Here is a 26215-nt window from a genome sequence, read left to right on the forward strand (position 1 = left end):
TGGGTTGGGTCGAACCCACACTCGATGGGCTGGCTCCGCACCTGTCTATGACTTGTTTTAAAGCTCAAGTTTCAAAAGGTTCCTTTCTTTCTTAAATTCCGTGCCTAGTCAAATTATATCACATAAATTCAGACGGAGGAGTAATAATTTCAAAGTCATTTACCAATATATCGTACATATAGAGAGTATGAGCAAAAGTTATTCGGTCCCTAGAAGCCCATACCTAAAGCTTTGTATCCCCCCTGATGCTCTTGTAATGTAGAAGAAGCTGGCCATGGGCGGTAGAGAATAAAACGAAGAGACGTTGATTTCAGGTGTGAGATGGTGGAACAGGGGTGGGTTAATGGTTGTGCATGGAACAATAGTGATGAGCTGTTGTTCTGAGATATATAGTGTCATTGGATGGGGATGAAGAGTAGTGTCACTTTAATGTGCAGTGAGGAGCTCTGTCTAATCCTCCAAAAATATGACTGAATTTGTGTAAGTTTTGTGTGTGCGCGCGCGTTGTGAATTGCAAAGAGAAAAAACAAAGGAGTAGTACTCATGAAACAAATCCGAAACACAAAATCATTAATTAATCATGCAACATTCCCTTACTATTGGGTGGTTCGAACAAATAGCAAAGTAATAAGAAAGCACAGAAAAACGCTATTATGTTTAAGGATGTTATCGGGGATATAACTCAGTTAAAGCTATTATGTTTAAGGATGTTATCGGGGATATAACTCAGTTATTGACGCCTCATTTCGCGATACACAAATAGATTCACTTTTAGCTAATTTACTTGACTCTGACATTCTTGAATTGGATTCTTGAATAAGTGGAAGACTCAAAGAATGGCTATTGAGCATGAGAACAACTGCACCCATGGTTGGTCTATTTGCAACATCTTCTTGAACACACAATAAAGCAATGTGGATGTATCTCATTATGTCACGAACGGATCCTGAGCTTCCAGTCAACACGGGGTCGATCAAATTTGAAGTTGTTCCTTCACGCCAGTTTGACCAAATCTGTGATAGTTCAATTCTAGAGTCAGACAAAATCATAGATCACACTACCTCTAATCCGTATTATACATTTCTTGAAGTTTTTCGTTCCTCTTGAGAGCGATACTTGAAAGCCTTAATTATAATAATATTTGTCTAGAATTAATTTCTCTCTTAAACGTTTCAATTAATTAAAGTTGCACTAATTAGAGTAGTAAGGGTGAATTTGGAAACAAAAAAAAAATGTGTTCTTCTTAATTTCCTAAAGGTTAAAATTATGGAATAAATTTAGTATACCAAAAGACTAAAATTTGAGAGGCGAAGAAAATAACATATTTCATATGATGCATGTTGCGGGTCTCCATTAGTTTGGTATTGAGTTGCACTTGATTGAATTGACCGGGTTACTTACACAGCTCAGAAGGTCTTTCACAGATTCTCCATGTCTGAAACAACTGTTTTTTTGGCCACTTACAATTTCTAGGACTAGTACTCCAAAGCTAAAAACATCTGACTTGACTGAAAATTGCCCGTGCATTGCATACTCTGGTGCCATATACCCACTGCAAAACCAAAACAAAAATTACAAGATATTGAATTCTAACAATTCCACAACTTAAACTGCTTTTAAGTTTTTCTTTTACACATGTTAAGCACTTCCATCAACGTACTAAGGTAAAAAGGCCAAAAATTTGATTATGTCACTTAGTAGTCAGAACAGGGTGGTCAGCAAGACAATTGATATGCTGCAAACAACTTAGGAAGTAGTAGAACGTGTGTTTATAGACCAAATTGGGTAGTTAAGGGCTCTTGTAAGTAATGCCTGTTTTTCAAAAATTATTTTTTGTCGCTCGTTAGTGAGAATGTATCTCACTCCAATGTGAAGACCATACTTGAAATAAACTTCATTTTCATCATCAGATATTTGCAGCTTTGGTGGTGAGTGACGACCAAACGTTACATACAGTTTTAGTACATATATGGTACTCCAACGATACCGAAATCGGAAATCCCTTTAACCCAGCTCTCCATTACGGAAAAAATTTTGCGCACCAAAATTCTCCCAAGGCAATACACACCATTTCGGTGTTTGACCACTTTTTCCAATATGTATGTAACACACCAGTAATATCATTATATTATGCCATTAACCATTAAAAAGATGGAAGAAAAGGAAACCCCATTATTTATCACGATGGGTCGCTCGAAAAAGATGGAAGAAAAGGAAACCCCATTATTTATCACGATGGGTCGCTCGAAACCATCACCCGTCACCGGCAGTCAACCTCCCATCCCAACACATCGAGGTTTTGATTTGCTAAATTGTTAAAGAATCCTTCCTGGCGATAGCAAAAATGACAGTCCATCTAATGAGAGATGTAAAACTTACTAGGTTCCAACGATTCTCTTTGTGTTGCCATGAGTTTCATCCACTGTAAATAGCCTTGCCATGCCAAAGTCTGCAATTTTAGGATTCAGTTCTGCATCAAGTAGAACATTACTAGCTTTGAGATCACGATGAATGATGCGAAGTCTAGAATCCTCATGAAGGTAAAGAATTCCCCTTGCAATGCCTCCTATGATTTTGGATCGCCTTTCCCAATCCAGTTGGCCACATTTAACTCGATCTGGAGATAGGAGGAAATTATATAACTTAAAAGTTAAACTTCTATACATTAATACTATAAAAAAATTACTTTATAAAATAAATTAAAAAATTACCACAAGTAATTTCCATAATAGGTACAATTAGTTTACTGAAAAATAAGACAGACAACAGATATGAGATAAAAGTGTCAAATTAAGTTGACAAAATAGATATCATTTAGATCATACGTGTATCTACGTTAACTTCATAATAGTTGATGCTGAAGCTCCATAGTTGATAAAAGGTTAAGCAATATTTACCGAATAAAAAGTGGTCAAGGCTCGCATTGGGAACAAATTCATAGACGAGAAGTCTCTCTATTCCATCTAGGCAAAATCCCAGCAACCTAACCAAACTCCTATGCTGAAGTCTGGCAACCAACAAGACCTCGTTTTTGAATTCTAGATCACCTTGGCCTGAATCTGCTGACAATCTTTTCACAGCTACTTCTTGTCCATTTGGAAGTTCGCCCTGAAACACAAGAGCACAAATTGAAAAATTAACAACAAAGCCTCAGTCCCAAGCAAGTTGGGGTCTTTTGTATGAATCCTCACGTCCAGTTATGCATCAAGTAGGCCTAATCACCTTATACACAGGACCAAATTCGCCCTGTCCCAATTTATTCGCATTTGAGAAGTTATTTGTTGCTGCTCTAATTATAGAAAAATCATATTGCAAGGACTCTACTTTGCTAATGTCATCACCGAGTGTACCTTCACCAAAGTAGTAATAAAAACTTACAACAAATATTTAGTGAAACATGGTCCAAAAAAAAAAGTGAAACATGGTCCAAAAAGTTGAATTTTCCTTAGTCATACTGTTTGATAATATTCTATGTTGTCTCACCTTGAATTTTGTCCGCCAATTTCCTCTTTCGCTTCTTCATTAAGATGACAAAGATACATACAGTAAAAATAATAATAGTAACAATTGGCACAATGATAGCAATGTGGGGTCGAGCTGTTTTATCATCCTTCACTATTGTATCATCATTCCCTGTCGGAGCTGTTTTATTATCATTCCCAACAAAGATGCTTCAAGTTAGTATCGTAGGAGTATTAGTTTTTAACTACTCCTCAAGTGAAAAACTGTTACCTTGTCTTCCCAATTTGACTTTCCTACTTCTCTTTTCAGGTTATTTCAGAAACTAATACATACTTTAAATATCACAAATACAATGTTGTTCCTATATAATGTGGTCCGTTTTAACACAAGTCAAATTTTGTACTATGACGCTGTTGAATTGTGACACTATTTGTCTAAAAGCTTAAGTTATTGGCAGTAACATACTTTATTTACTTATTTTTATTTAACACTTCTATTCACGTACTTGCCGGCTGGGTCAAGCATGAGAAATTTTTCTTATGAGGGGATGACGGTGAGAACCCGGGATCTTTATCTGCTTTGCTATATGTGTACAAAGAAACCAAAAAAAAAACACATCAAATGGATAATCCGAGTTAACTCGAGAAAAAATCCGACTAGTGGTTTGGTTTGACTTAGTTTGGTATTTAAAAAAAAAAAAAAAAAAAAAACTTGACCATGCTTGGTTTGGTTTTAACTAAAAAAAAGTCCAACAGAATCAAACTAACCTAAAATTATATGTATACAATTTGTAAAAATATTTTATGCATAAATGTGATTTATCATAGTGTAATTATAATTTTTTTAAAACTTTTCTTTTTGCCTTTTAACATATTATTTCAAGCTTGAACTTAAAATTTTGAATGGTCCAATAAGTTTTATAGCCCATATGCCCCATAGATGTTGGTAACTCAAATAAAGCTCAAACCAAAACCAAATCAATACTAATAAAAGAAATTCGATTCAACACTAGGAATGACAATAGTGTTGGATATTTATTTTTTATGCATTGATTTAGACAGTTAAAATATATAACTTAATTTTATTATTTTCCTTAATATTTAGTCACGTAATTTATGTGAACCTATTACTATTTGGGCAGTCTTCGAGGTGGATCTTTGACCACGTTTTCCTTACATTTTTTCTAAATTATTTGAATTATAAATTATCATGATTTATATTACTTCTTATGTAGTTTCTAAATATATAAATTTTATTTTTACAAACTTGAAAAATCAATGTCAAAATTTAAAGTCAAATTTATAAATATATAATGTATTACATAGACAGTGGATAATGATATCAAGGGCATAATAGACTGCATAGCATAAAAAGGGGGAGAATGACTATTGCTCAAAGTTGAGCGGAAGTTTGATTTTTAAGGTAAAATTGAGGGGGTAAATGATTTTCACCCTTTCAGAAACTAATACATGTTAAATATCACAAATACAATGTTGTTCCTATATAATAGGGTCTTCTTTAATGAGTCCGGAACCAAAATAACCCAAAAAAAAAGGGTATGAACCAAAATACCCCAGGAAAAAAAAAAGGTACAAAAGTACCTTTAACGCATGATTTTCATGCGTTATTGGATGGTCTCTTTTTTTTTTTCTTTCTTTCTTTCTTTCTTTCTTTCTTTCACACTTTTTTACATACTTTAGCCATAGATGAATCATGCTTCGAGACTCCAAAACTTGAATATTTTATATAGAACTCTATTTATTTTTGTGCGATTAATAAGGTAGGATCAACACATCAAGGATACACAAAACTTCGGATTGTCGTTTTAGTGGTTGAAAAGTGGTCAAAGTCCATTTTTGTTTGAAGACTTGTTGTCATTAGCTTTAAGTTATTTATGTTTTAGGGTTTCGTGTTATTTTTATATTAATGCGTAACTTTATTTTGACAAATTCACAAATAAATAAATTAACAATAAATAAAAAAAATTAATAATCCATAATCAATTAACAAAATATTAATTCATAATCAATTATTTCTGTGTAATTTTTTTTTCCGTTATACCCTTCAACACCCAACTAATTGGAGTCTGCAACTTAAATAACTCCAAAAGTGGGTGTGGGTACCAAAATAATCCATTAACGAATAACGAACAATAAGCTAAATCCCGAATAACGAACAATAAACTAAATCCCGAATAACGAACGATAAATTAAATCCTGAATAACAAACGATAAGCTAAATCCTTAGTTTTGGATTGAACATCATTAACATAATTTCTGAAAAGGATTAGTTAGTTAACATAATTTTTGGACGAAGGATTAGTTAGTTAATATAAAATTTTGTTCGTTATTACTTTAACTATATGAGTTAAGTAAATTATAATCAACAATACAATATCATGGATTATTCAAAATAACTAACTAAATCCTCCATAACTTATCCTAGTTAAGTAAGTTCTAATTAGATATAAAACTTTAGTTAATTTCAAGAATAATGAATAATTTAGTATTTACAAATACGCACCTCCATGGATCTCCGTTAATTATTTATTAATTATGGCATTGTTAATATTTGTTAATTATGTCATTGTTAATATATTGATTTCTGAAATTATGTCATTTTTGTTTGAAGACTTGTTGTCATTAGCTTTAAGTTATTTATGTTTTAGGGTTTCGCGTTATTTTTATATTAATGCGTAACTTTGTTTTTAGTGATTACAACTTTATTTTTATAATCAATTAACAAAATATCAATTCATGATCAATTATTTATGTGTAATTTTCTTTTCTTTTTTGCGTTATACCCTTCAACCCCCAACTAATTGGAGTCTGCAACTTAAATAACCGAAAAAATGGATTTGGGTACCAAAATAACCCATTAAAAAACCTTTTGCACACTAATTTATTTGTAAGTTGGTGAAATTTTAAATGGTCATAACTTTGCGCTCGGATGTCCATTTGATGCGATTTTTCTTTTATTTTAGGTATTTTTTCGAGATATATGAGTCTGAACTGCCGCAAGGCTGTTCGCCCGCCCCGAATTTTCCAAAAACGTCCGTTATCCCATTCAATTTTAATTTCCCCCCAAATTCGTGCGCAATTTTCATTTATTTCTTTTTTAAATCTAATGGCGAAAAATATATTTCAATTCCATAATCCCGTGATAATGATGTTTTCAATGTCAATTTCAAGATTCCAAATTCAATTTAAGAAAACAAGTTAGATAGCATTAGTGAACATACAAAATAATAAAAAGTGTCTACATTGTTACTTTAACCAACTTGGCTTGGTGGTAAAGCCTTTGGCTTTTGACTTTTTTTTATCTCATCCACCAGGGATCAAACCTCGGCAGGAGTGTTGAGAAGATGTTATTAGTAAAAAGCGAACTAATTTATTTAACGATTAACATGGGATAAACAAGTAATTAACATGGGAAAAACAATTTCAGAAATAAATATATTAACAATGACATAATTAATAAATATTAACAATGCCATAATTAACAAATAATTAACGGAGATCCATGGAGGTGTCCTATTTGTAAATACTAAATTATTCATTATTCTTGAAATTAACTAAAATTTTATATCTAATTAGAACTTACTTAACTAGGATAAGTTATGGAGGATTTAGTTAGTTATTTTGAATAATCCATGATATTGTATTGTTGATTATAATTTACTTAACTCATATAGTTAAAGTAATAACGAACAAAATTTTATATTAACTAACTAATCCTTCGTCCAAAAATTATGTTAACTAACTAATCCTTTTCAGAAATTATGTTAATGATGTTCAATCAAAAACTAAGGATTTAGCTTATCGTTTGTTATTCAGGATTTAATTTATCGTTCGTTATTCGGGATTTAGTTTATTGTTCGTTATTCGGGATTTAGCTTATTGTTCGTTATTCGTTAATGGATTATTTTGGTACCCACACCCACTTTTGGAGTTATTTAAGTTGCGGACTCCAATTAGTTGGGTGTTGAAGGGTATAACGGGAAAAACAATTACACTGAAATAATTGATTATGAATTAATATTTTGTTAATTGATTATGGATTGTTAATTTTTTATTTATTGTTAATTTATTTATTTGTGAAATTATCAAAATAAAGTTACGCATTAATATAAAAATAACACGAAACCGTAAAACATAAATAACTTAAAGCTAATGACAACAAGTCTTCAAACAAAAATGGACTTTGACCACTTTTCAACCACTAAAACGACAATCCGAAGTTTTGTGTATCCTTGATGTGTTGTGCCTACCTTATTAATCGCACAAAAATAAATAGAGTTCTATATAAAATGTTCAAATTTTGGAGTCTCGAAGCATGATTAATCTATGGCTAAAGTATGTAAAAAAGTGTGAAAGAAAGGAAGAAAGAAAGAAAGAAAGAAAGAAAGAAAAGACCATCCAATAACGCATGAAAATCATGCGTTAAAGGACTTGACGGGTCCGTCTCTGTCAAGTCCTTTATCATGCGTTAAATGTACTTTTATACCTCTCTTTTTTCCTGGGGTATTTTGGTTCATACCCTTTTTTTGGGGTTATTTTGGTTCCGAACCCTTCTTTAACCCACTAGATAACCTAAAGCCTATGCATGCACGGCCCCAATATGATTGATTAGGAACTTCAAATCAATTACATATAGAGCAAATTAAAAAATTTCTATTGATATTATGCCAATTTAAGGGAAATAAAAGGGAAAATGAAGATATTAAAAGTTCACAAAATTTGTGTAGATATTTTAACCAACAATTTATTGGTCCTAAGCAAAACTTTCGAATAATTTAAGTGATAATGTAACCTAATCCTACAATTTTGTCAAGTATTGTTAAGTATTAATTATGATAGATTTTTTTTAATTATAAATCAACTGGAATCTACCATTCAAATTGCTCTTTACCATTGTGCAATTATATAAATTCATGAGGATGAGCCATTATGTGTTGTTGTCCTGAAGGTCATCCCTTCCAATTTCTTGATCAGAAGTTGCATTTATATCTTCATACGGATGAACCATTATGTGTTATTGTCCTGATGGCCACTCATTTCAGTTTCTTGCTCAGTTCAATTTATAACCCATTATCGAACAAAACTAAGTGTGTAACTTGTGTCAACAAATAGTAAAAACTATTAGCATGATACAATATTTGTTTTCAGTTTTTCGATCATGATAAAATGATACATCATTAAAAATATTTGCATCATTTATGTATGTAATGAATAATGTTACATATAGTTTCAAATAATAAAGCGTATTTTTTAACATTTCTATTTGAATTTTAATTTTAATTTTAATTTTAAATTTATTTAATAAAGTTCCATTTCTTTATGATTTATAGTTACATATAAAATTAATAATAAAAAGGTTATTACGTTTTGCTATGAACATAAAGCTAGTGGAAACTCAAATTTGTCAATATAGTATGTTCATGGAATTTATTAATATTTCAAAATGTAAAAAGATTTTATTGTTGTTGTTGAAAATTGAAACCAAAATATACTTATTCTTTATATCAAATTTTAATTTGGTATGTAGGAAAAATAAATCAAATTGTTTTAGTTCATATATATAAATGAAATTCAAATGTTTAAATGAGACAAACTTCAAATATGATTTCCATTTAACTTTAAAAAAAATTCCCCCATTTCAATTCAAGTACACAATCTTTAATTCGGGATTATAAGATTTTAAATTTTATGCTTATTCAAATTAGACACTAAACTGAAATGGAGAAATTTCTTTTATTAAGTACTCTTTGTTTACTTTAATTGAAAGTAACAAAATATACTAATTAAATTGGGAATCACGCTAATTTTGTGAAGGGAAGGAAAAAGAAATTCAATAGTCTTGATTTTTTGTCTTGTTTTTTTTTTTTTAAATATGGGGCCTACATTCTTTTGCTCCAATGTGATGACACGCACGGGGCTATCACTGCACCTTGATAGTGACATGTTCACTGACTTAGTTGGGGTGGACCAGCAATTATATCTAAGTTGTTTGGTTTTTTCGCGAATTGAATATTGTCAGTGCACAGTGTACAACTACTCTAAGCTGGGATTTTTTTAAATAGACGAAATTGCCCTTGGTCGTCCTAGCTCTTCACTCTTTTATATAGTACTAGACGGCCTATGCCTGTGCTGCGCACGGGCCCAACACTTTAGATTATAGTGCATTTATGTGTATGTAGTTGTTTTTGAATAGTGACAATATATATATATATATATATATATATATATATTATGTTCAAAACACGATTAATATAACATTGTAATTTGTGCTCCGTATCTAAAATTTTATTATATTAATGTTTGCTATGAACACAAAATCGGCAAATTTATTAATATTTTTTAAAAGAGAAGACTTGTTTAAAAGGAAACTATTTTCTTCTCTTTGAGATAAAACAATAGCAATATTTAAGCATCAGTTGATACTTTCAATTTTAATTCGATTAATTTAAAGGTGTAAAATACTTATTATTTTTTATCAAATTTTGATTTGGACAATTCTAATTCAAATTATTAAATTAATTTTACATGTTTAAAATGAAACAAAGTAGAAATTGATTTTTTATTTAGACGAAGAAATACTATTTTTTAATTTTTAGTAAATGTTCTCGGTTTAGCTCATTTTACTTGTCATGTTGTCTTTTGCATGGTTTTTTAAGAAAACGTCGATTAGAATTATAATTTGACTAATTTACCTTATTCATTATTTGATCTGCATTTGATATATTTTTTTTACGACATTAATTTCTTTTCACATTTATTAGAGTAAGAATAAAAATAAAAAAGTAATTAAATTCTATCTTATTTTAAAATATAAATATTTTAAGTATATTTATTTTAATAAACATAACAAATAAATGACATGGCGGAATAGCAAATACAACAGTTTAATATCTAGATTACATCTCAGGCTAATATAAAAAAAGAAAGAAAATTGTATGGTTTGACTACTTAACCTTTTGAAGAAAAGCAATTTCATCGATTGACACGCACGTGGTAATGAATTTTCATTATTGACTTAATTAGATACATTGAAAATTACATGAATATTCTTTGATTTTTTAATAGGGGTGCACTTTTTTTTTTGACATTATTAATTTGCACTATTTTTATGCATATATATATATATATATATACTATATTCAAAACACGATTAATATAACATTGTAGTTTGTACTCCGTATCTAAAACTTTATTATATTAGTGTTTCCTACGAATACAAAGTCTGCATTTTTTTTTGACATTATTTTTTTTTAATATGGGGTTCACTTTTTTTTTTTATATATTATTCGATGTCGTTTAGTATGGAGTCCACCCTTTATGGGGTGCACTTTTTTTTTTTGGACATTATTAGTTTGTACTATTTTTATGCATATAATATATATACATATACTATGTTCAAAACACGATTACTATAACATTGTAGTTTGTGGTCCGTATCTAAAGCTTTATTATATTAGTGTTTGCTACGAATATAAAGTTTGCACTTTTTTTTTTTTACATTATATATTTTTTAATATGGGGTTCACTTTTTTTTTTAAGGGACAACGGACGACAAAGCATGGGTCTAAACCCATGCTTTATATAGTTTTTTTTTTATATTGCTTGGTGTTGTTTAGTATGGGGCCCACCCTTTTGGACATTATTAGTTTGCATTATTTTTATGCATATAATATATATTATCCGTATCTAAAACTTTATTATATTAGTGTTTGCTATGAATACAAAGTCTGCACTTTTTTTTGACATTGTTTGTTTTTTTAATATGTGATTCACTTTTTTTTTATATTACTTGATTTTGTCAATATGGGATACTATGTTCAAAACACGATTAATATAACATTGTAGTTTGTGTTCCGTATCTAAAATTTTATTATATTAGTGTTTGCTACGAATACAAAGTCTGCACTCTTTTTTTGACATTGTTTATTTTTTTAATATGGGATTCACTTTTTTTTTATATTGCTTGATTTTATTAATATGGAGTCCACTTTTTTTTTTCTCGTGAGTTTGGAGATGGTGGGTTCCACTTTATTTACTTCTTTTTTAAAAAAAATATATTGGTTGGTGTTTTTTTTTATTTTTTAATATTGGTTGGTGTTTAATATGTGGACCACACTTTTGTTTTTAAATGTTTAATTGGTTGGTGTTTTTTTGAATTTTTTAATATTGGTTGGTGTTTAATATAGGGATCACACTTTTTTTTTTAAGTATGTTGCTGTACAATAATTTCATTTGCTCCCACTAATGGGTTGATACGCATGTGGCAATAAATCCATCATTATTAATTTAATTGTTTGATTTTCTAAGCACTTTTGTATTTTAAGTATGTTGCTATGCAATAATTCCATTTGCTCCTCTAATGGGTTGATACGCATGTGGCAATGAATCCATCAGGCTATATGGGCCCACAATTTGTTTTTTCTTTCAAAAATTGGAAAACAGATATATATATAAGTATTTTAAGTATGTTGCTGTACAATAATTTCATTTGCTCCCACTAATGGGTTGATACGCATGTGGCAATAAATCCATCATTATTGATTTAATTGTTTGATTTTCTAAGCATTTTTGTATTTTAAGTATGTTGCTGTACAATAATTTCATTTGCTCCCTCTAATGGATTGATACGCATGTGGCAATGAATCCATCATTATTGATTTAATTGTTTGATTTTCTAAGCACTTTTTTTTTTAACATTGTTTATTTTTTTAATATGTGATTCGCTTTTTTTTTTAATATTGCTTGATTTTGTTAATATGGGATCCACTTTTTTTTTTCCCGTGAGTTTGGATGTGGTGGGTTCCACTTTTTTTTTCTTCTCTTTTTGTTTTATTACTGGTTGGTGTTTAATATGGGGCCCACAATTTATTTTTTAAATATTAGTAGTTGTTTAAAATATGTGGGCTCACAATTTTTTTTTAGGCCCACAAACGGACGACAAAGGGGCACCAACCGGTGCTTCTAATATAGTAGTAATAATAGACGGTCTAGCACGGGCCCAACACTTTAGATTATAGTGCATCTATGTGTATATAGTTGTCTTTGAATAGTGATTATATATATATATATATATATATATATATATATATATATATATATATATATATATAGAGAGAGAGAGAGAGAGAGAGAGAGAGAGAGAGAGAGAGTATATTATATTTAAAACATGCTTAATATAACATTGTAGTTTGTGCTCCGTATTTAAAATTTTATTATATTAATTTTTGCTACGAATACAAAATCGAAAAATTTATTAATATTTTTTAAAAGAAAAGACTTGTTTGAAAGGAAACTATTTTCCTCTCTTTGAGATAAAACAATAGCAATATTTAAGCATACTTTCAATTTTAATTCGATTAATTTAAAGGTTTAAAATACTTATTATTTTTTATCAAATTTTGATTTGGATAATTCTAATTCAAATTATTAAATTAATTTTACATGTTTAAAACGAAATAAAGTAGAAATTGATTTTCTATTTAAACGAAGAAATACTATTTTTTAATTTTTGGTAAATATTCTCGGTTTAGCTCATTCTACTTGTCATGTTGTATTTTGCATTAAATACTATCTTATTTTAAAATATAAATATTTTAAGTATATTTATTTTAGTGAACATAACAACTTGATTTTGTCAATATGAGATACTATGTTCAAAACACGATTAATATAACATTGTAGTTTGTGCTCCGTATTTAAAACTTTATTATATTAGTGTTTGCTACGAATACGCATGGTGTTTAATATGGGGCCCACTTTTTTTTTTAGCATTGTTTATTTTTTAAATATGGGATTCACTTTTTTTTTTCAATATTGCTTGATTTTGTTAATATGGGGTGCACTTTTTTTTTCCCGTGAGTTTGGATGTGGTGGGTTCCACTTTTTTTTTTTTAATACTGGATGGTGTTTAATATGGGGCCCACAATTTGGGATTCATTTTTTTTTATATATATATTGCTTGATTTTGTCAATATGGGATACTATGTTCAAAACATGATTAATATAACATTGTAGTTTGTGCTCCGTATTTAAACCTTTATTATATTAGTGTTTCCTACGAATACGCACGGTGTTTAATATGGGGCCCATAATTTCTATTTTTTTAATATTGCTTGATTTTGTTAATATGGGGTTCACTTTATTTTTACCGTGAGTATGGATGTGGTGGGTTCCACTTTTTTTTTTAATACTGGATGGTGTTTAATATGGGGCCCACATTTTTTTTTAATATTAGTTGTTTTTTAATATATATGGGGCCCATAATTTTTTTTTTACAATTTTTTTTAATCGGCCTGTTTAATATGGGGCCCAATTTTTTGTTTTATATATACTATGTTCAAAACATGATTGATATAACGTTGTAATTTGTGTTCCGTATCTAAAACTTTATTATATTAGTGTTTGCTAAGAATACAAAGTCTGCACTTTTTTTTTGACATTGTTTATTTTTTTAATATGAGATTCATTTTTTTTTATATTGCTTGATTTTGTCAATACGGGATACTATGTTCAAAACACGATTAATATAACATTGCAGTTTATACTCCGTATTTAAAAATTTATTATATTAGTGTTTGGTACGCATAATATGGGCCCATATTTTTGTTTTTAACATTGTTTGTTTTTTAAATATGAGATTCACTTTTTTTTTCAATATTGCTTGATTTTGTTAATATGGGGTCCACTTTGTTTTTTCCCGTGAGTTTGGATGTGGCGGGTTCCACTTTTTTTTTTTTTTTTTTAATACTGGATGGTGTTTGATATGGGGCCCACAATTTGGGATTCATTTTATATATATATATATTGCTTGATTTTGTCAATATGGGATACTATGTTCAAAACACGATTAATATAATATTGTAGTTTGTGCTTCGTATTTAAAACTTTATTATATTAGTGTTTGCTACGAATACGCACGATATTTAATATGGGGCCCACAATTTTTTTTTTAACATTGTTTATTTTTTTAATATGGGATTCACTTTTTCTTTATAATATTACTTGATTTTGTTAATATGGGGTTCACTTTTTTTTTCCCGTGAGTTTGGATGTGGTGGGTTTCACTTTTTTTTTAATATTAGTTGTTGTTTAATATATATGGGGCCCACAATTTTTTTTTTTACAATTTTTTTTATGGGCCTGTTTAATATGGGGCCCATTTTTTTTTTATATATATACTATGTTCAAATCACGATTGATATGACATTGTAATTTGTGCTCCGTATCTAAAACTTTATTATATTAGTGTTTGCTAAGAATACAAAGTCTGCACTTTATTTTATATATATATATATATATATTGCTTGATTTTGTCAATATGGGATACTATGTTCAAAACACGATTAATATAACATTGTAGTTTGTGCTCCATATTTAAAACTTTATTATATTAGTGTTTCCTACGAATACGCACGGTGTTTAATATGGGGCCCACAATTTTATTTTATTTTTCTAATATTGCTTGATTTTGTTAATATGGGGTTCACTTTTTTTTTACCGTGAATATGGATGTGGTGGGTTCCATTTTTTTTTTAATACTAGATGGTGTTTAATATGGGGCCCACATTTTTTTTTAATATTAGTTGTTTTTTAATATATATAGGGCCTATAATTGTTTTTTTACAATTTTTTTTAATCGGCCTGTTTAATATGGGGCCCAATTTATTTATTTTTTATATATAGTATGTTCAAAACACGATTGATATAACATTGTAATTTGTGCTCCGTATCTAAAACTTTATTATGCTAGTGTTTGCTAAGAATACAAAGTCTGCACTTTTTGTTTTTGACATTGTTTATTTTTTTAATATGGGATTCATTTTTTTTTTATATTGCTTGATTTTGTCAATATGGGATACTATGTTTAAAACACGATTAATATAACATTGTAGTTTGTCTCCGTATTTAAAACTTTATTATATTAGTGTTTGCTACGCATGGTGTTTAATATGTAGCCCATATTTTTGTTTTTAACATTGTTTGTTTTTTAAATATGGGATTCACTTTTTTTTTCAATATTGCTTGATTTTGTTAATATGTGGTCCACTTTTTTTTTCCCGTGAGTTTGGATGTGGTGGGTTCCACTTTTTTTTTTTTTAATACTGGATGGTGTTTGATATGGGGCCCACAATTTGGGATTCATTTTATATATATATATTGCTTGATTTTGTCAATATGGGATATTATGTTCAAAACATGATTAATATAACATTGCAATTTGTGCTCCGTATTTAAAACTTTATTATATTAGTGTTTGCTACGAATACGCACGATGTTTAATATGGGGCCCATAATTTTTTTTTAACATTGTTTATTTTTTTAATATGGGATTCACTTTTTTTTTTTTTAATATTACTTGATTTTGTTAATATGGGGTTCACTTTTTTTTTCCCGTGAGTTTGGATGTGGTGGGTTCCACTTTTGTTTTTAATATTGGATGGTGTTTAATATGGGGCTCACATTTTTTTTTAATATTAGTTGTTGTTTAATATATATGGGGCCCACAATGTTTTTTTTACATTTTTTTTATGGGCTTGTTTAATATGGGGCCCAATTTTATTTTTTATATATATATATTATGTTCAAAACACGATTGATATAACATTGTAATTTGTGCTCCATATCTAAAACTTTATTATATTAGTGTTTGCTAAGAATACAAAGTCTGCACTTCATTTTATATATATATATATATATATTGCTTGATTTTGTCAATATGGGATACTATGTTCAAAACACGATTAATATAACATTGTAGTTTGTGCTCCGTATTTAAAACTTTATTATATTAGTGTTTGCTACGAATACGCGTGGTGTTTAATATGGGGCCCATATTTTTTTTTTAACATTGTTTGTTTTTTAAATATGGGATTTACTTTTTTTGTTTCAATATTGCTTGATTTTGTTAATATGGGGTTCACTTTTTTTTTCCCGTGAGTTTGGATGTGGTGGGTTCTACATTTTTTTTAATACTGGATGGTGTTTAATATGAGGCCCACAATATTTTTTTAATATTAATTGTTGTTTAATATATGTGGGCTCATAATTATTATTTTTTATAATTTTTTTTATAAGTCTGTTTAATATGAGACCTAATTTTATTTTTTTATGAGGGGGTCCACAACGGACGACAAAAAAGGAGCAACAAGCAGTGCTTCTTAATAGTAGTAAAAGATAGACAGAAAAGTCAAATTTTGTGCTATGACGCTGTTGAATTGTGACACTATTTGTGTAGAAGCTTAAGTTATTGGCAATAACATACTTTATTTACTTAAAATTTATTTCAACACTCCTATTCACGTACTTGCAGACCTAATTCTTTTTAGGGTCAAACCGTCAAAGCACGTGAAAATTCTTTTTATGAAGGGATGACGGTGAGAACCCAGGACCTTTATCTGGTTTGCTATTTGTGTGCAAAGAAACCGATAAATCGCACTAAATCAATAATTCCTATCAAATCGAGAAAAAAATCTTACTAGTGGTTTGATTTGACTTAGTTTGGTATTGGGAAAAAAAACTCGACCATGCTTTGTTTGGTTTGGTAAAGCCAAATAGAATCAAACCAATCCGATATTACATGTATACCATTTGTAAAAATATTGTATACATTTATTGTAATGTAATTATATATATATATATTTTAAAACTTTTCATAGTTTTTGCCTTTTAACATATTGTTTCAAGTTTTGACTTAAAATTTTGAATGGTCCAATAAGTTTTATAGTCCATATGCCCCATGGATATTAGTAACTCAAATAAAGCTCAAGCCAAAACCAAATCAATACTAATAAAAGAAATTTGATTCAACACTATGAATGACAATAGTGTTGGATATCTATTCTTTAGTTTTGCATTGATTTAGACAATTAAAATATACAACTTAATTTTATTATTTGCCTTAATGTTTAGTCACGTAATTAATACTTATTTGTCGTACTTATTTTAGCATGACTTAGTACTTTTAATTTATGATCATTTCCACTATGGCTTATAATTAGGAGTAGCAATATTTTTTTATGCGATTTTATATATATATATATATATATATATATATATATATATATATATATATATTAGTACAATGTTATCAGTCATCTCACGTTTTGTTTATTTTCTTAAACAATACCTTAGATAGTTGTATCTTTACTAGGACTAAAGAAATATTTGAAGCACAAGTTATATGTTTTATATGAAAACTGTAACAAAATAACCCGAAAAATTCGAGAAATTCAAAAACCTCAAGGTTGAAAAATCTGATTTTTGTTGGCTTGATTTATAAATTTAAAAACATGACAAAATTAATTTGGTTGGTATATGAAAAATCCGAACTAACTTTGACTATGTACAATCCTAGTTATCATACTAAATTGTGTTATCATCTCATCTATAAATTTAATTCAAATTGGTAGAAAGAGTAAACTTTAATTTATTTAGTTATATATATATATATATATATATATATATATATATATATATATATATAGGTCTTCGCCAGTCAATTTGGAATAATTAATGTAATTCACCTGCAGGTGGCGGAGCTTCCAACGCCACATCCTTGAAGAAAGAGTAACTCTCATAACGGAAGTTGCACCTAATGCCTACTTCTCTGCCACCCTTCTTTCCATTGCAGCGAGTCAGATTTACATAAGCATCAGTTAGACAGTCGAAGCAATTCTGAGGTGATAAATCAGGAATACACTGCGCAAGTGCATATACAGTCTGAAAATCTGGACCTGTCGTATTACCACTAGCATATTTTAGAAGAGAACTACCATTTGCAGCACGGCCTTGTAAACTATCCAATAATTTATATACTTCCTGATTAAATTGCTCAGGTATTGAGGCATTCCACTCACTGCACATGTAATATAGAGCAGAATTTGACCTAGCGCCCAAAATGGATCGATTAGAGTACCGTAACATACATTCATCATAGCCACCAAAAGCTTCTGTTTGGTTAGGACATTTATGGACACAACCGCGACATTCTTGTACCTCCCAATCTGCTCTACATAGCACAATAGCACTGGCCATGTCGGAGTTTTGACCAATGGAAGCATTCTAGAAACCATATTTATCCATATTTGAGGAAAGGGAAGAGAGGAGCGAGTTAAGATTTTTCTGGTATACACTATTTTTAGTATAGTTACCCTCGACACCACATTTAGAGTATATTAACTCAGGCAGCTGTGCTAGGATGAGATCGTGAAGATGTATATGCAAAAACAGAAAGAGCAGCCACTTCTGAATAACCATGGTCATGGCTGTCTAGCTGCTGGATATATAGAAGAAAATAAATTATATAGAATAGTTGGCTACAAGTGACAGGGATTTTGATAGTAAATTCAGTGCTGAATGTGTGATAGTACCAAGAAATTTGTTTATATATAGAAGCTAGAACTACAAGAGCTTGAAAAGTAAATAGAGTTTGAGAAAACGTAATGAAAGGGTATAGTGGACTACATTTGCGTAACCAGAAACAAGTGTACAATTTCAAACACATGAAATCAATGAAGATAAGGACAATGATATTTTAAGGTTAGTTGCCTAGCGCAGAGGTCTTACCCTAGAATTAACACTGTTGGATTGGATGCAAAATTTAAAGAAAGAAAAAAAAAATGCTTTTACCATCAATGATCTTAAACATGCTATAAAATTCATGTGATTATAAAGTATGTTATTAAAGATAAACTGAAAAATATAAAATTAAATTATATTAGATATAAAAAAATGTTCTTCGTACCAATTTGTTTGACACTTTTCCCTCCGTAATTGTTTCATTTGTCTTTTAAATTATTAATTATGGTAACTTATAGTACGTTTTACGTAGTTGCCAAAATTTTATTTCGATAATCTAAAAATTTTATGTTCAAACACACGGTCAAAATTAATAAGTTTGAATCTTGAAAAATGAAAAGTGACAAACAAATTGGGACAATATCAAATTTCTTTCAATCAGACTAACAATTTCTTTTTTGTTATAAATATTAATATGTTTGTCCATGAATTTACTTGTAAATTGGATGCCCACCAAATATTTGGGCACCAAGTTGTCCCTTATGGCCACCAAGTTCACTTATTTCCTCCTATAAATAGGAGTGTGTTTTCTTGTATTAGAACCACCACAAAAACAAGAAGTGAAATATAAAATTTCCTCCCTTTCTCTAAAGTTTTTCTTCTTTGCAATTATTTAGTTTTATAACATTTTTGAAATAATAAACCAATAAGAAAATAATGCCACGTATAGTGGAATAGGGAATATCTACTTTTGACTTGGTCAATATCTGGACTAATTATCTTTTAGAATTTATGGAATTCCACGACTCCAATACATGGGGGCGATGGAAAGCAGTGGATAAAAACAACGAGAAAAAACATCAATGCCACTGAAATAATTATCTTTTCATGTCTCCTTTATTTTTATATTCTAAAACTATTTACTTTTTTTATCTATTGTAGTTTTTATAGGTAATTGTCTCCTTTTTTTTTATTTTTATTTTTTATTTCTCTACTTCTTATCTTTTTCTTCTTTACTTTTTTTTTTCGTTTTTTTTCCTTTTGCCCCTTTTTTGTTCATTTATTTCTTTCCCAAATTGTATTATTTTTATTTTCTTTTTCACCATAATTTGATTCCATATTTAATTCTAGCTCCTTTATTTTTATTTTTTCTCTATTTTTTAAATTTCTTGTTCATTTTTAATTTCAACTATTTCTTTTCTTTTTCTTTTTTTTATCTCCATAATCTAATTTCATTCATCTTTTTTGTTAGTTTTTTTTTTATTTATTTATTTTCTCTTTTTTTAATTTCATTTTTCAAATTATTTTTTTCTTTAGTTTTTGTATTTTTTTCATAAACTAATTATGACTTTTGGCTTCTTTATTTTTATTTTGTTATTGTTTATATCAATAAGAATGATAACTAATATATTTTTCACTGCCAGAAAAACTCAAATTACTTGGGGAATTTCTTGGTGATTTTGAAGAAAAATTCGCAAGTAAATAAATTTCCTGCAGATTTTTCGGCCACACAAATTCCATTGGAAAAAAACTCGTGTGTAATTATTACCTGGGGATTTAAAAGTCCCCAGATAATTTACTTGGGGATTTTGATTTTGCAGGTAAGTTACTTGTGGAATTTCTTGCCAAAAATACTAATTGTTCGGAAAAAAATTTGGTAAAAGATCATGAAAAGAGGAATTTTCTTGTGAATTTTTTCACAAGTAAATCCGCATGACAAAATCCTAGGCAATCCACAAGGAATTTCTTGGCAAAATTGTGGAAGAGAGGATTAATTATTCTAATTTTATTTATCCATATCCTATTGATTTAATTCTTAATTTATTAAGACATAGAGACCCCTCAACTGTATATAGCAAACACACCATTACCCAACCTTGGTAGCAGGGTTTTAGCTCTTAGAAGATGTGTACGTACCAGTTACCTTTTTGATTGGTAGTTGTTCCTAATAAACCGCAAGTTCTTGTTATTTTTCCTCGATGTGGTACAACATAGCACCACATTATTCTCTCTCGTCTATTAAATCAAAGAGGTAAAAATATTCATTTCTTTCTATAATTTTTTGTGTTAATGACACTAAATATTTTTAAAATATGATTTAATTTTGAATACACCTTATGCATTTAAATTTTTATTTTTTTTAATATATTATGAAAATCATATGCTTACATCTCATGTGAGGTATATCCGTAATTAAGTATATTAAAATAGATAAGTTAGAATTATAATGTATTTACTTTTTATGAAACTAAAAAGGATAATTATTTTAGTTGAAAATATTTATTTGATCAAAATAGAGTTTTTTTAGAATATTGAAACTTTTAAGTTTTACTTTACTATATATTAGAAATGACACTTTGGGGTGGACGAACAGGGACGAACACTGCTTGCAAAAGTTGAATTTGTGCTTAGAATGGCGTAGAACCAACAGGGCATTTTGGGAATTTCGGATGACTTCCAACAATACAACTAATTGAATTAACAATCCCTTCCTTCAAATGAAACACACGTGTTATATGTACTTTTTGAATTGATAATCCTTGATGTATACTTTAATGTTCAATTTGAGCAAATGATATCTTCAAACAAAAGGACAACTTGAAAATCCAAAGGGACCACTAGAAAATCCAAACAAAAGGACCACTTGAAAATCCAAAATTATATCCACAAGGTAAATTATTTAATTGTATGCAATCACTAATTTTTGTAACTTCTAAAAATATATAATTTCTTAAATTTCTAATGAATAATTTTCAACTAAATTCACAGCAATAAAATCTCCAAGTAATTCTATGGTAATAAAACTCTCAGGTAAATCTCCAAGAAATTTACCTGGGAGTTTATCCACAACAATAAAATCCCCAAGTAATTTATGTGGTAATAAAACTTTAGTGCCTTATGGTTGACCAATAGAACATGACGGGATATGCAGGAAGCATAAGGGAAGTGATAAATTATGATTTCTCAATGGAAGATGTAACACGGAATGGCTGAATGGTTTTCAAAAGGGGGCATGCATGCATAGCCGCCCCAATTTAATTACTATTTTGTTCATTCTAACATAAAAGTGGATAAGCTTATGTACTTTTTGAACTAGTAATCTATGATATATACTTTAATATTCGATTCGAGCAAATGATATCTTCAAACAAAAGGACCACTTGAAAATTCAAAATCGTATCCACAAGTAAATTATTTAACTTGTATACAATCACTAATTTTCGTAACTTCTAAAAATATATATTTTCTTAAATCTCTAAATGGGGCATGCGTAGCCGCCCCCCTTTAATTACTATTTTGTTCATTCTAACATAAAAGTGGATAAGCTTATGTACTTTTGGAATTGGTAATCCTTGATATATACTTTAATGTTCTATTTGGATGGTACTTAAAAAAAAAAAAAAAAAAAAAAAAAAAAAAGGACCACTTGAAAATCCACTCAAACTCCCAAGAAATTTACCTGGGAGATTATTCACAGCAATAAAATATCCAAGAAATTTATTCACAGCAATAAAATCCCCAGGTAGTCTCTATGGTAATAAAACTTCAGTGTCTTATGGTTGATCAAAAGAAGATGACGGGATCTGCAGGAAGCATAAGGAAAGTCATAAATTTTGATCTCTTAATGGAAGATGTAACACGGAATGGCTGAAATGGTTTTCAAAAGGGGGCATGCGTAGCCGCTCTCCTTTAATTACTATTTTGTTCATTCTAATATAAAAGTGCATAAGCTTATGTATTTTTTGAATTGGTAATCCTTGATATATACTTTAATGTTCTATTTGAGCAAATGATATCTTCAAACAAAAGGACCACTTGAAAATCCAAACAAAAGGACCACTTCAAACAAAAGGACCACTTGAAAATCCACTTGGAAATCCAAAATCGTATCCGCAAGTAAATTATTTAATTTGTATACAATCACTAATTTTTGTAACTTCTAAAAATACATAATTTCATAAATCTCTAATGAATAATTTCCAGCTAAATTCACAGCAATAAATCCCCAAGTAATTTCTATGGTAATAAAACTCCCAGGTAAATCTCCAAGAAATAATCCCCAGCTAATTCACATTAACGAAATTCCCAAGTAAATTCTTAGGTAATAAAATCCCCAGGTACATCCCCAAGTTATTATTCTCATCTAAATTTGAAGCAATAAAATTCCTAAGTAATTCCTTAGGTAATAAAATTCCTTGGTAAATCTCCTAGAAACAATCACTAGCTAAATTCGCAAGAACATAATCCCCAAGTAATTCCCTAGATGATAAAATTCCTAGGTAAATTCTCAAAAAAAAATCCCCAGGTAAATCTACAAGTACCAATACCTGGGGATTTTCCGATGAGTTCACAAAGATTTTTTTTTTTAGATTTTTTGTTGTTTACCTACGGAATTACTGACGAAAATGATACTTGGGGATTATATTTTCATATAAATCCTCTGGTAATAATTTGGCGCTAAATTTACTCACAGATTTACCTGGGGAAATCGTATCCACAGGTAAATATTCTAGAAATTAGGAATTTTTAGATTTTCGCATGAAAATCCGCAGGAATTACATGCGGAAAAAATTCCCAGGTAAAATTCCCATGTAATTCTAGTTTTTCTGGTAGTGTTTTTTTAAATTTTTTTATATCTCAAAAAATAACATATTTTAGCATATAGTACACCAAATCAGTAGCAGTTGAAGTATACTATTACCGTATACTATGATACCCACGTGGTATATATATCATATACTAACATGGTAAGATAGGGAACTATGAGTTCATTCCTTCAAGAAAAACACTCTGTCCTCTATGATACCCACACGGTATATATTATATACAATTAAGGTATCATAAACGTTGGATCATTCCTTCAAAAAATACTATTCAGTCTTCAGTGATACCCACATTGTATATCATATACTGACATGGTATCATATAGGGCTGACAGGCCATTCCTTCAAGAACACATTGAGTTCTTGATGATACCAACTTGGTATGTAATATATATAAACAAGGTATCGTAGATAGCACATTCACTCCAACACTTCTCAATCCTCTATAAAGCCCACACGGTATATTCATATACTACCAGGGTATCATAGAGGACTGATTCATTTCTTTTAAAATACACTCATCGCTCCTCTATGATACCCACACGGTATATTCATATACTGCCAGGGTATCATAGAGATCATAGAGGACTAGTTCATTTCTTCGAAGAAGAAAACACTCCTTGGCCCTCTATGATACCCACTCGGTATATTCATATATTGTCAGGGCATCATAGAAGGCTAGTTTATTTCTTCAAAAAAAAAAAACACTCTTCGGTCCTCTATAAAACCCACACAGTAATATATTCATATACTGTCAGGGTATCATAGAGGACTGATTCATCTCTTCGAAAAAAACACTCCTCGATCCTCTATGATACCGTGTATATTGCCACGGTATCATAGAGGACTGGTTCATTTCTTCAAAAAAGAAATACTCCTCGGTCCTCTATGATACCCACACGTATATTCATAGAATGTCAAGATATCATAGAGGACTGATTCATTATTTAAAAAAAAAAATACACACTCCTCGCCCCTCTATGATACCCACACGGTATATTCATATACTGTCAGGGTATCATAGAGGATTGGTTCATTTCTTCCAAAAAAAAAAAAAACTCATTGGTCCTGTATGATACCCACGATATATTCAATATATTGTCAGGGCATCATAAAGGACTGGTTCATTTCTTCGAAAAAATACTCCTCGGTCCTCTATGATACCCACACGATATATTCATATACTGTCAGGGTATCATAAAGGACTGATTCATTCCTTCAAAAAAAAAAAACTCCTCAGTATTTTATGATATCCACATGGTATATATCTATACTGATATGGTATCATATATATAAAAGACATGTTCATTCCTTCAAAAGAATAAAAATTATAAGAAAATGCAATAAACAGAGTTTAAGCTTATATTGATATTTTGGTTTTTATATTATTTTATCAATTAATTTTTATAAAAAACATAGATTCGTAATTTTTATATAAATTTAATTTCACTTCCAAAAGAGAAAAAAAAATTAAAAAATATATTTTTTATTAAATAAGATTTTAATAATAAACTAGTGACTTTAGTTATTGTTCTCTAATTATTTCTTTTGTAGTCTAATTATTTAATTTTTTATATTATTATTTGTCTATAAATAATTAGTTAATACTTTTATCTTTTTAATTTATTTTTATTTTTGAAAAGAAAAAAAAGTGAAAGACAAAATAGAAATTAAAAAATATAAAAAGATAACTATACACAGACAAGCACGTTGTTAAAGTAGTGGCCCATCATGGGAACACAGTACCAAAATTCGGATGTCCATTTCTCTTTTCTTCATTTTTTTCAAATTCTTATTTGGATGAAAGACATGTGTCAGGGTTAAAAATTAATGGTTGAGATTTAATTAACCAAAATTAAATTCCTAATCATGATTAGGATAATAAATATACCATATATTTGCTTCAAATTTTATTGGAAATCCCATAACTTCGGCTACACATGTTCATCCATACATATATAAACACTTTTCTCTCGTTTTCTAGCTTTTTTACGAGTTTTTTTTTTTGAATAGTTCTTTTCTTTCTTTGAACAGATGGGAATATAATTGAAAAAAATAGTGGCCATCAAATGCTTACTGGGAGTAAATTCAGTAAGATGGCCAATTAATCAATGTATTATATCAAAAAATTAAAAAGAACAAAGAATAATATTTGTCTAATAAAAGTAATTTGTACAAATTTTAAAATTTTAGTGGCCATTAATTGTTAAAAAGAAAATAGAAAATAACTTAAAAGAGAAAGGGAACACAACGAATAACTGAGTAAAGGTTAACTTGACATATAAAAGCGAATTATTTGAAGTTCTGAAGTTTTTAAAAGAGGAATTATCATAAATTACAAAAATTGATAAGGAAATATATATTTATTATCCAAACCATGAGTAGGACTTTGTTTTGGTTAATAAATCTCAACAATTAGTTTTTAATCATGACACATGTTTTCCATCCAAGTAAGAACTTGGGAAAAATGGAGAGAAGAGAAATGGAGAGGAGTCTCATCCCCAAAATTCAGCATTGAACAGAATGAAGCAGCAGCTTCTCGAGTAATTGTTTTGTGCTCCGTGGCCATCTTGTGTAAACAATTTGTGAAGGGGCATTTCCGAGTAAATAGTG

The 26215-nt window shown here is 29.3% G+C and overlaps 1 protein-coding gene across 3 annotated transcripts; it reads right to left on the reverse strand.

Moving 5' to 3' along the window:
• Positions 1-557: 557 nt before the first annotated feature.
• On the reverse strand, positions 558-19012 carry LOC132625108 (cysteine-rich receptor-like protein kinase 10). 3 transcript variants are annotated; one of them, XM_060339901.1, is made up of 7 exons: positions 18005-19012; positions 3484-3642; positions 3223-3350; positions 2898-3108; positions 2380-2617; positions 1402-1552; positions 558-1013 (listed from the first exon to the last, which is right to left on the reverse strand). In XM_060339901.1, exons 1-7 carry the CDS (start codon positions 18513-18515, stop codon positions 711-713), a joined length of 1701 nt encoding a protein of 566 aa, XP_060195884.1. In that variant the 5' UTR covers positions 18516-19012; the 3' UTR covers positions 558-710. The 3 variants fall into 3 exon arrangements, with proteins under 3 accessions (XP_060195884.1, XP_060195885.1, XP_060195886.1); XM_060339902.1 differs by lacking the exon at positions 3484-3642 and having other exon boundaries at positions 18005-19011; XM_060339903.1 differs by lacking the exons at positions 3223-3350; positions 3484-3642 and having other exon boundaries at positions 18005-18194.
• Positions 19013-26215: the final 7203 nt, after the last annotated feature.

The sequence above is a fragment of the Lycium barbarum genome, chromosome 12 (assembly GCF_019175385.1).
Source record: "Lycium barbarum isolate Lr01 chromosome 12, ASM1917538v2, whole genome shotgun sequence".
NCBI lineage: Eukaryota > Viridiplantae > Streptophyta > Magnoliopsida > Solanales > Solanaceae > Lycium > Lycium barbarum.

Bases quoted from the DNA above. Each gene is read 5' to 3' on its own strand.
- LOC132625108 (XM_060339901.1), bottom strand. From the start codon at position 18,515: ATGGCCAGTGCTATTGTGCTATGTAGAGCAGATTGGGAGGTACAAGAA. The intron at 2,618-2,897 runs GTAAATATTGCT...TCCTATCTCCAG, and splicing joins CCTTGACCACTTTTTATTCG to ATCGAGTTAAATGTGGCCAA. The intron at 1,553-2,379 runs GTAAGTTTTACA...TTGGTTTTGCAG, and splicing joins AAGAGAATCGTTGGAACCTA to TGGGTATATGGCACCAGAGT.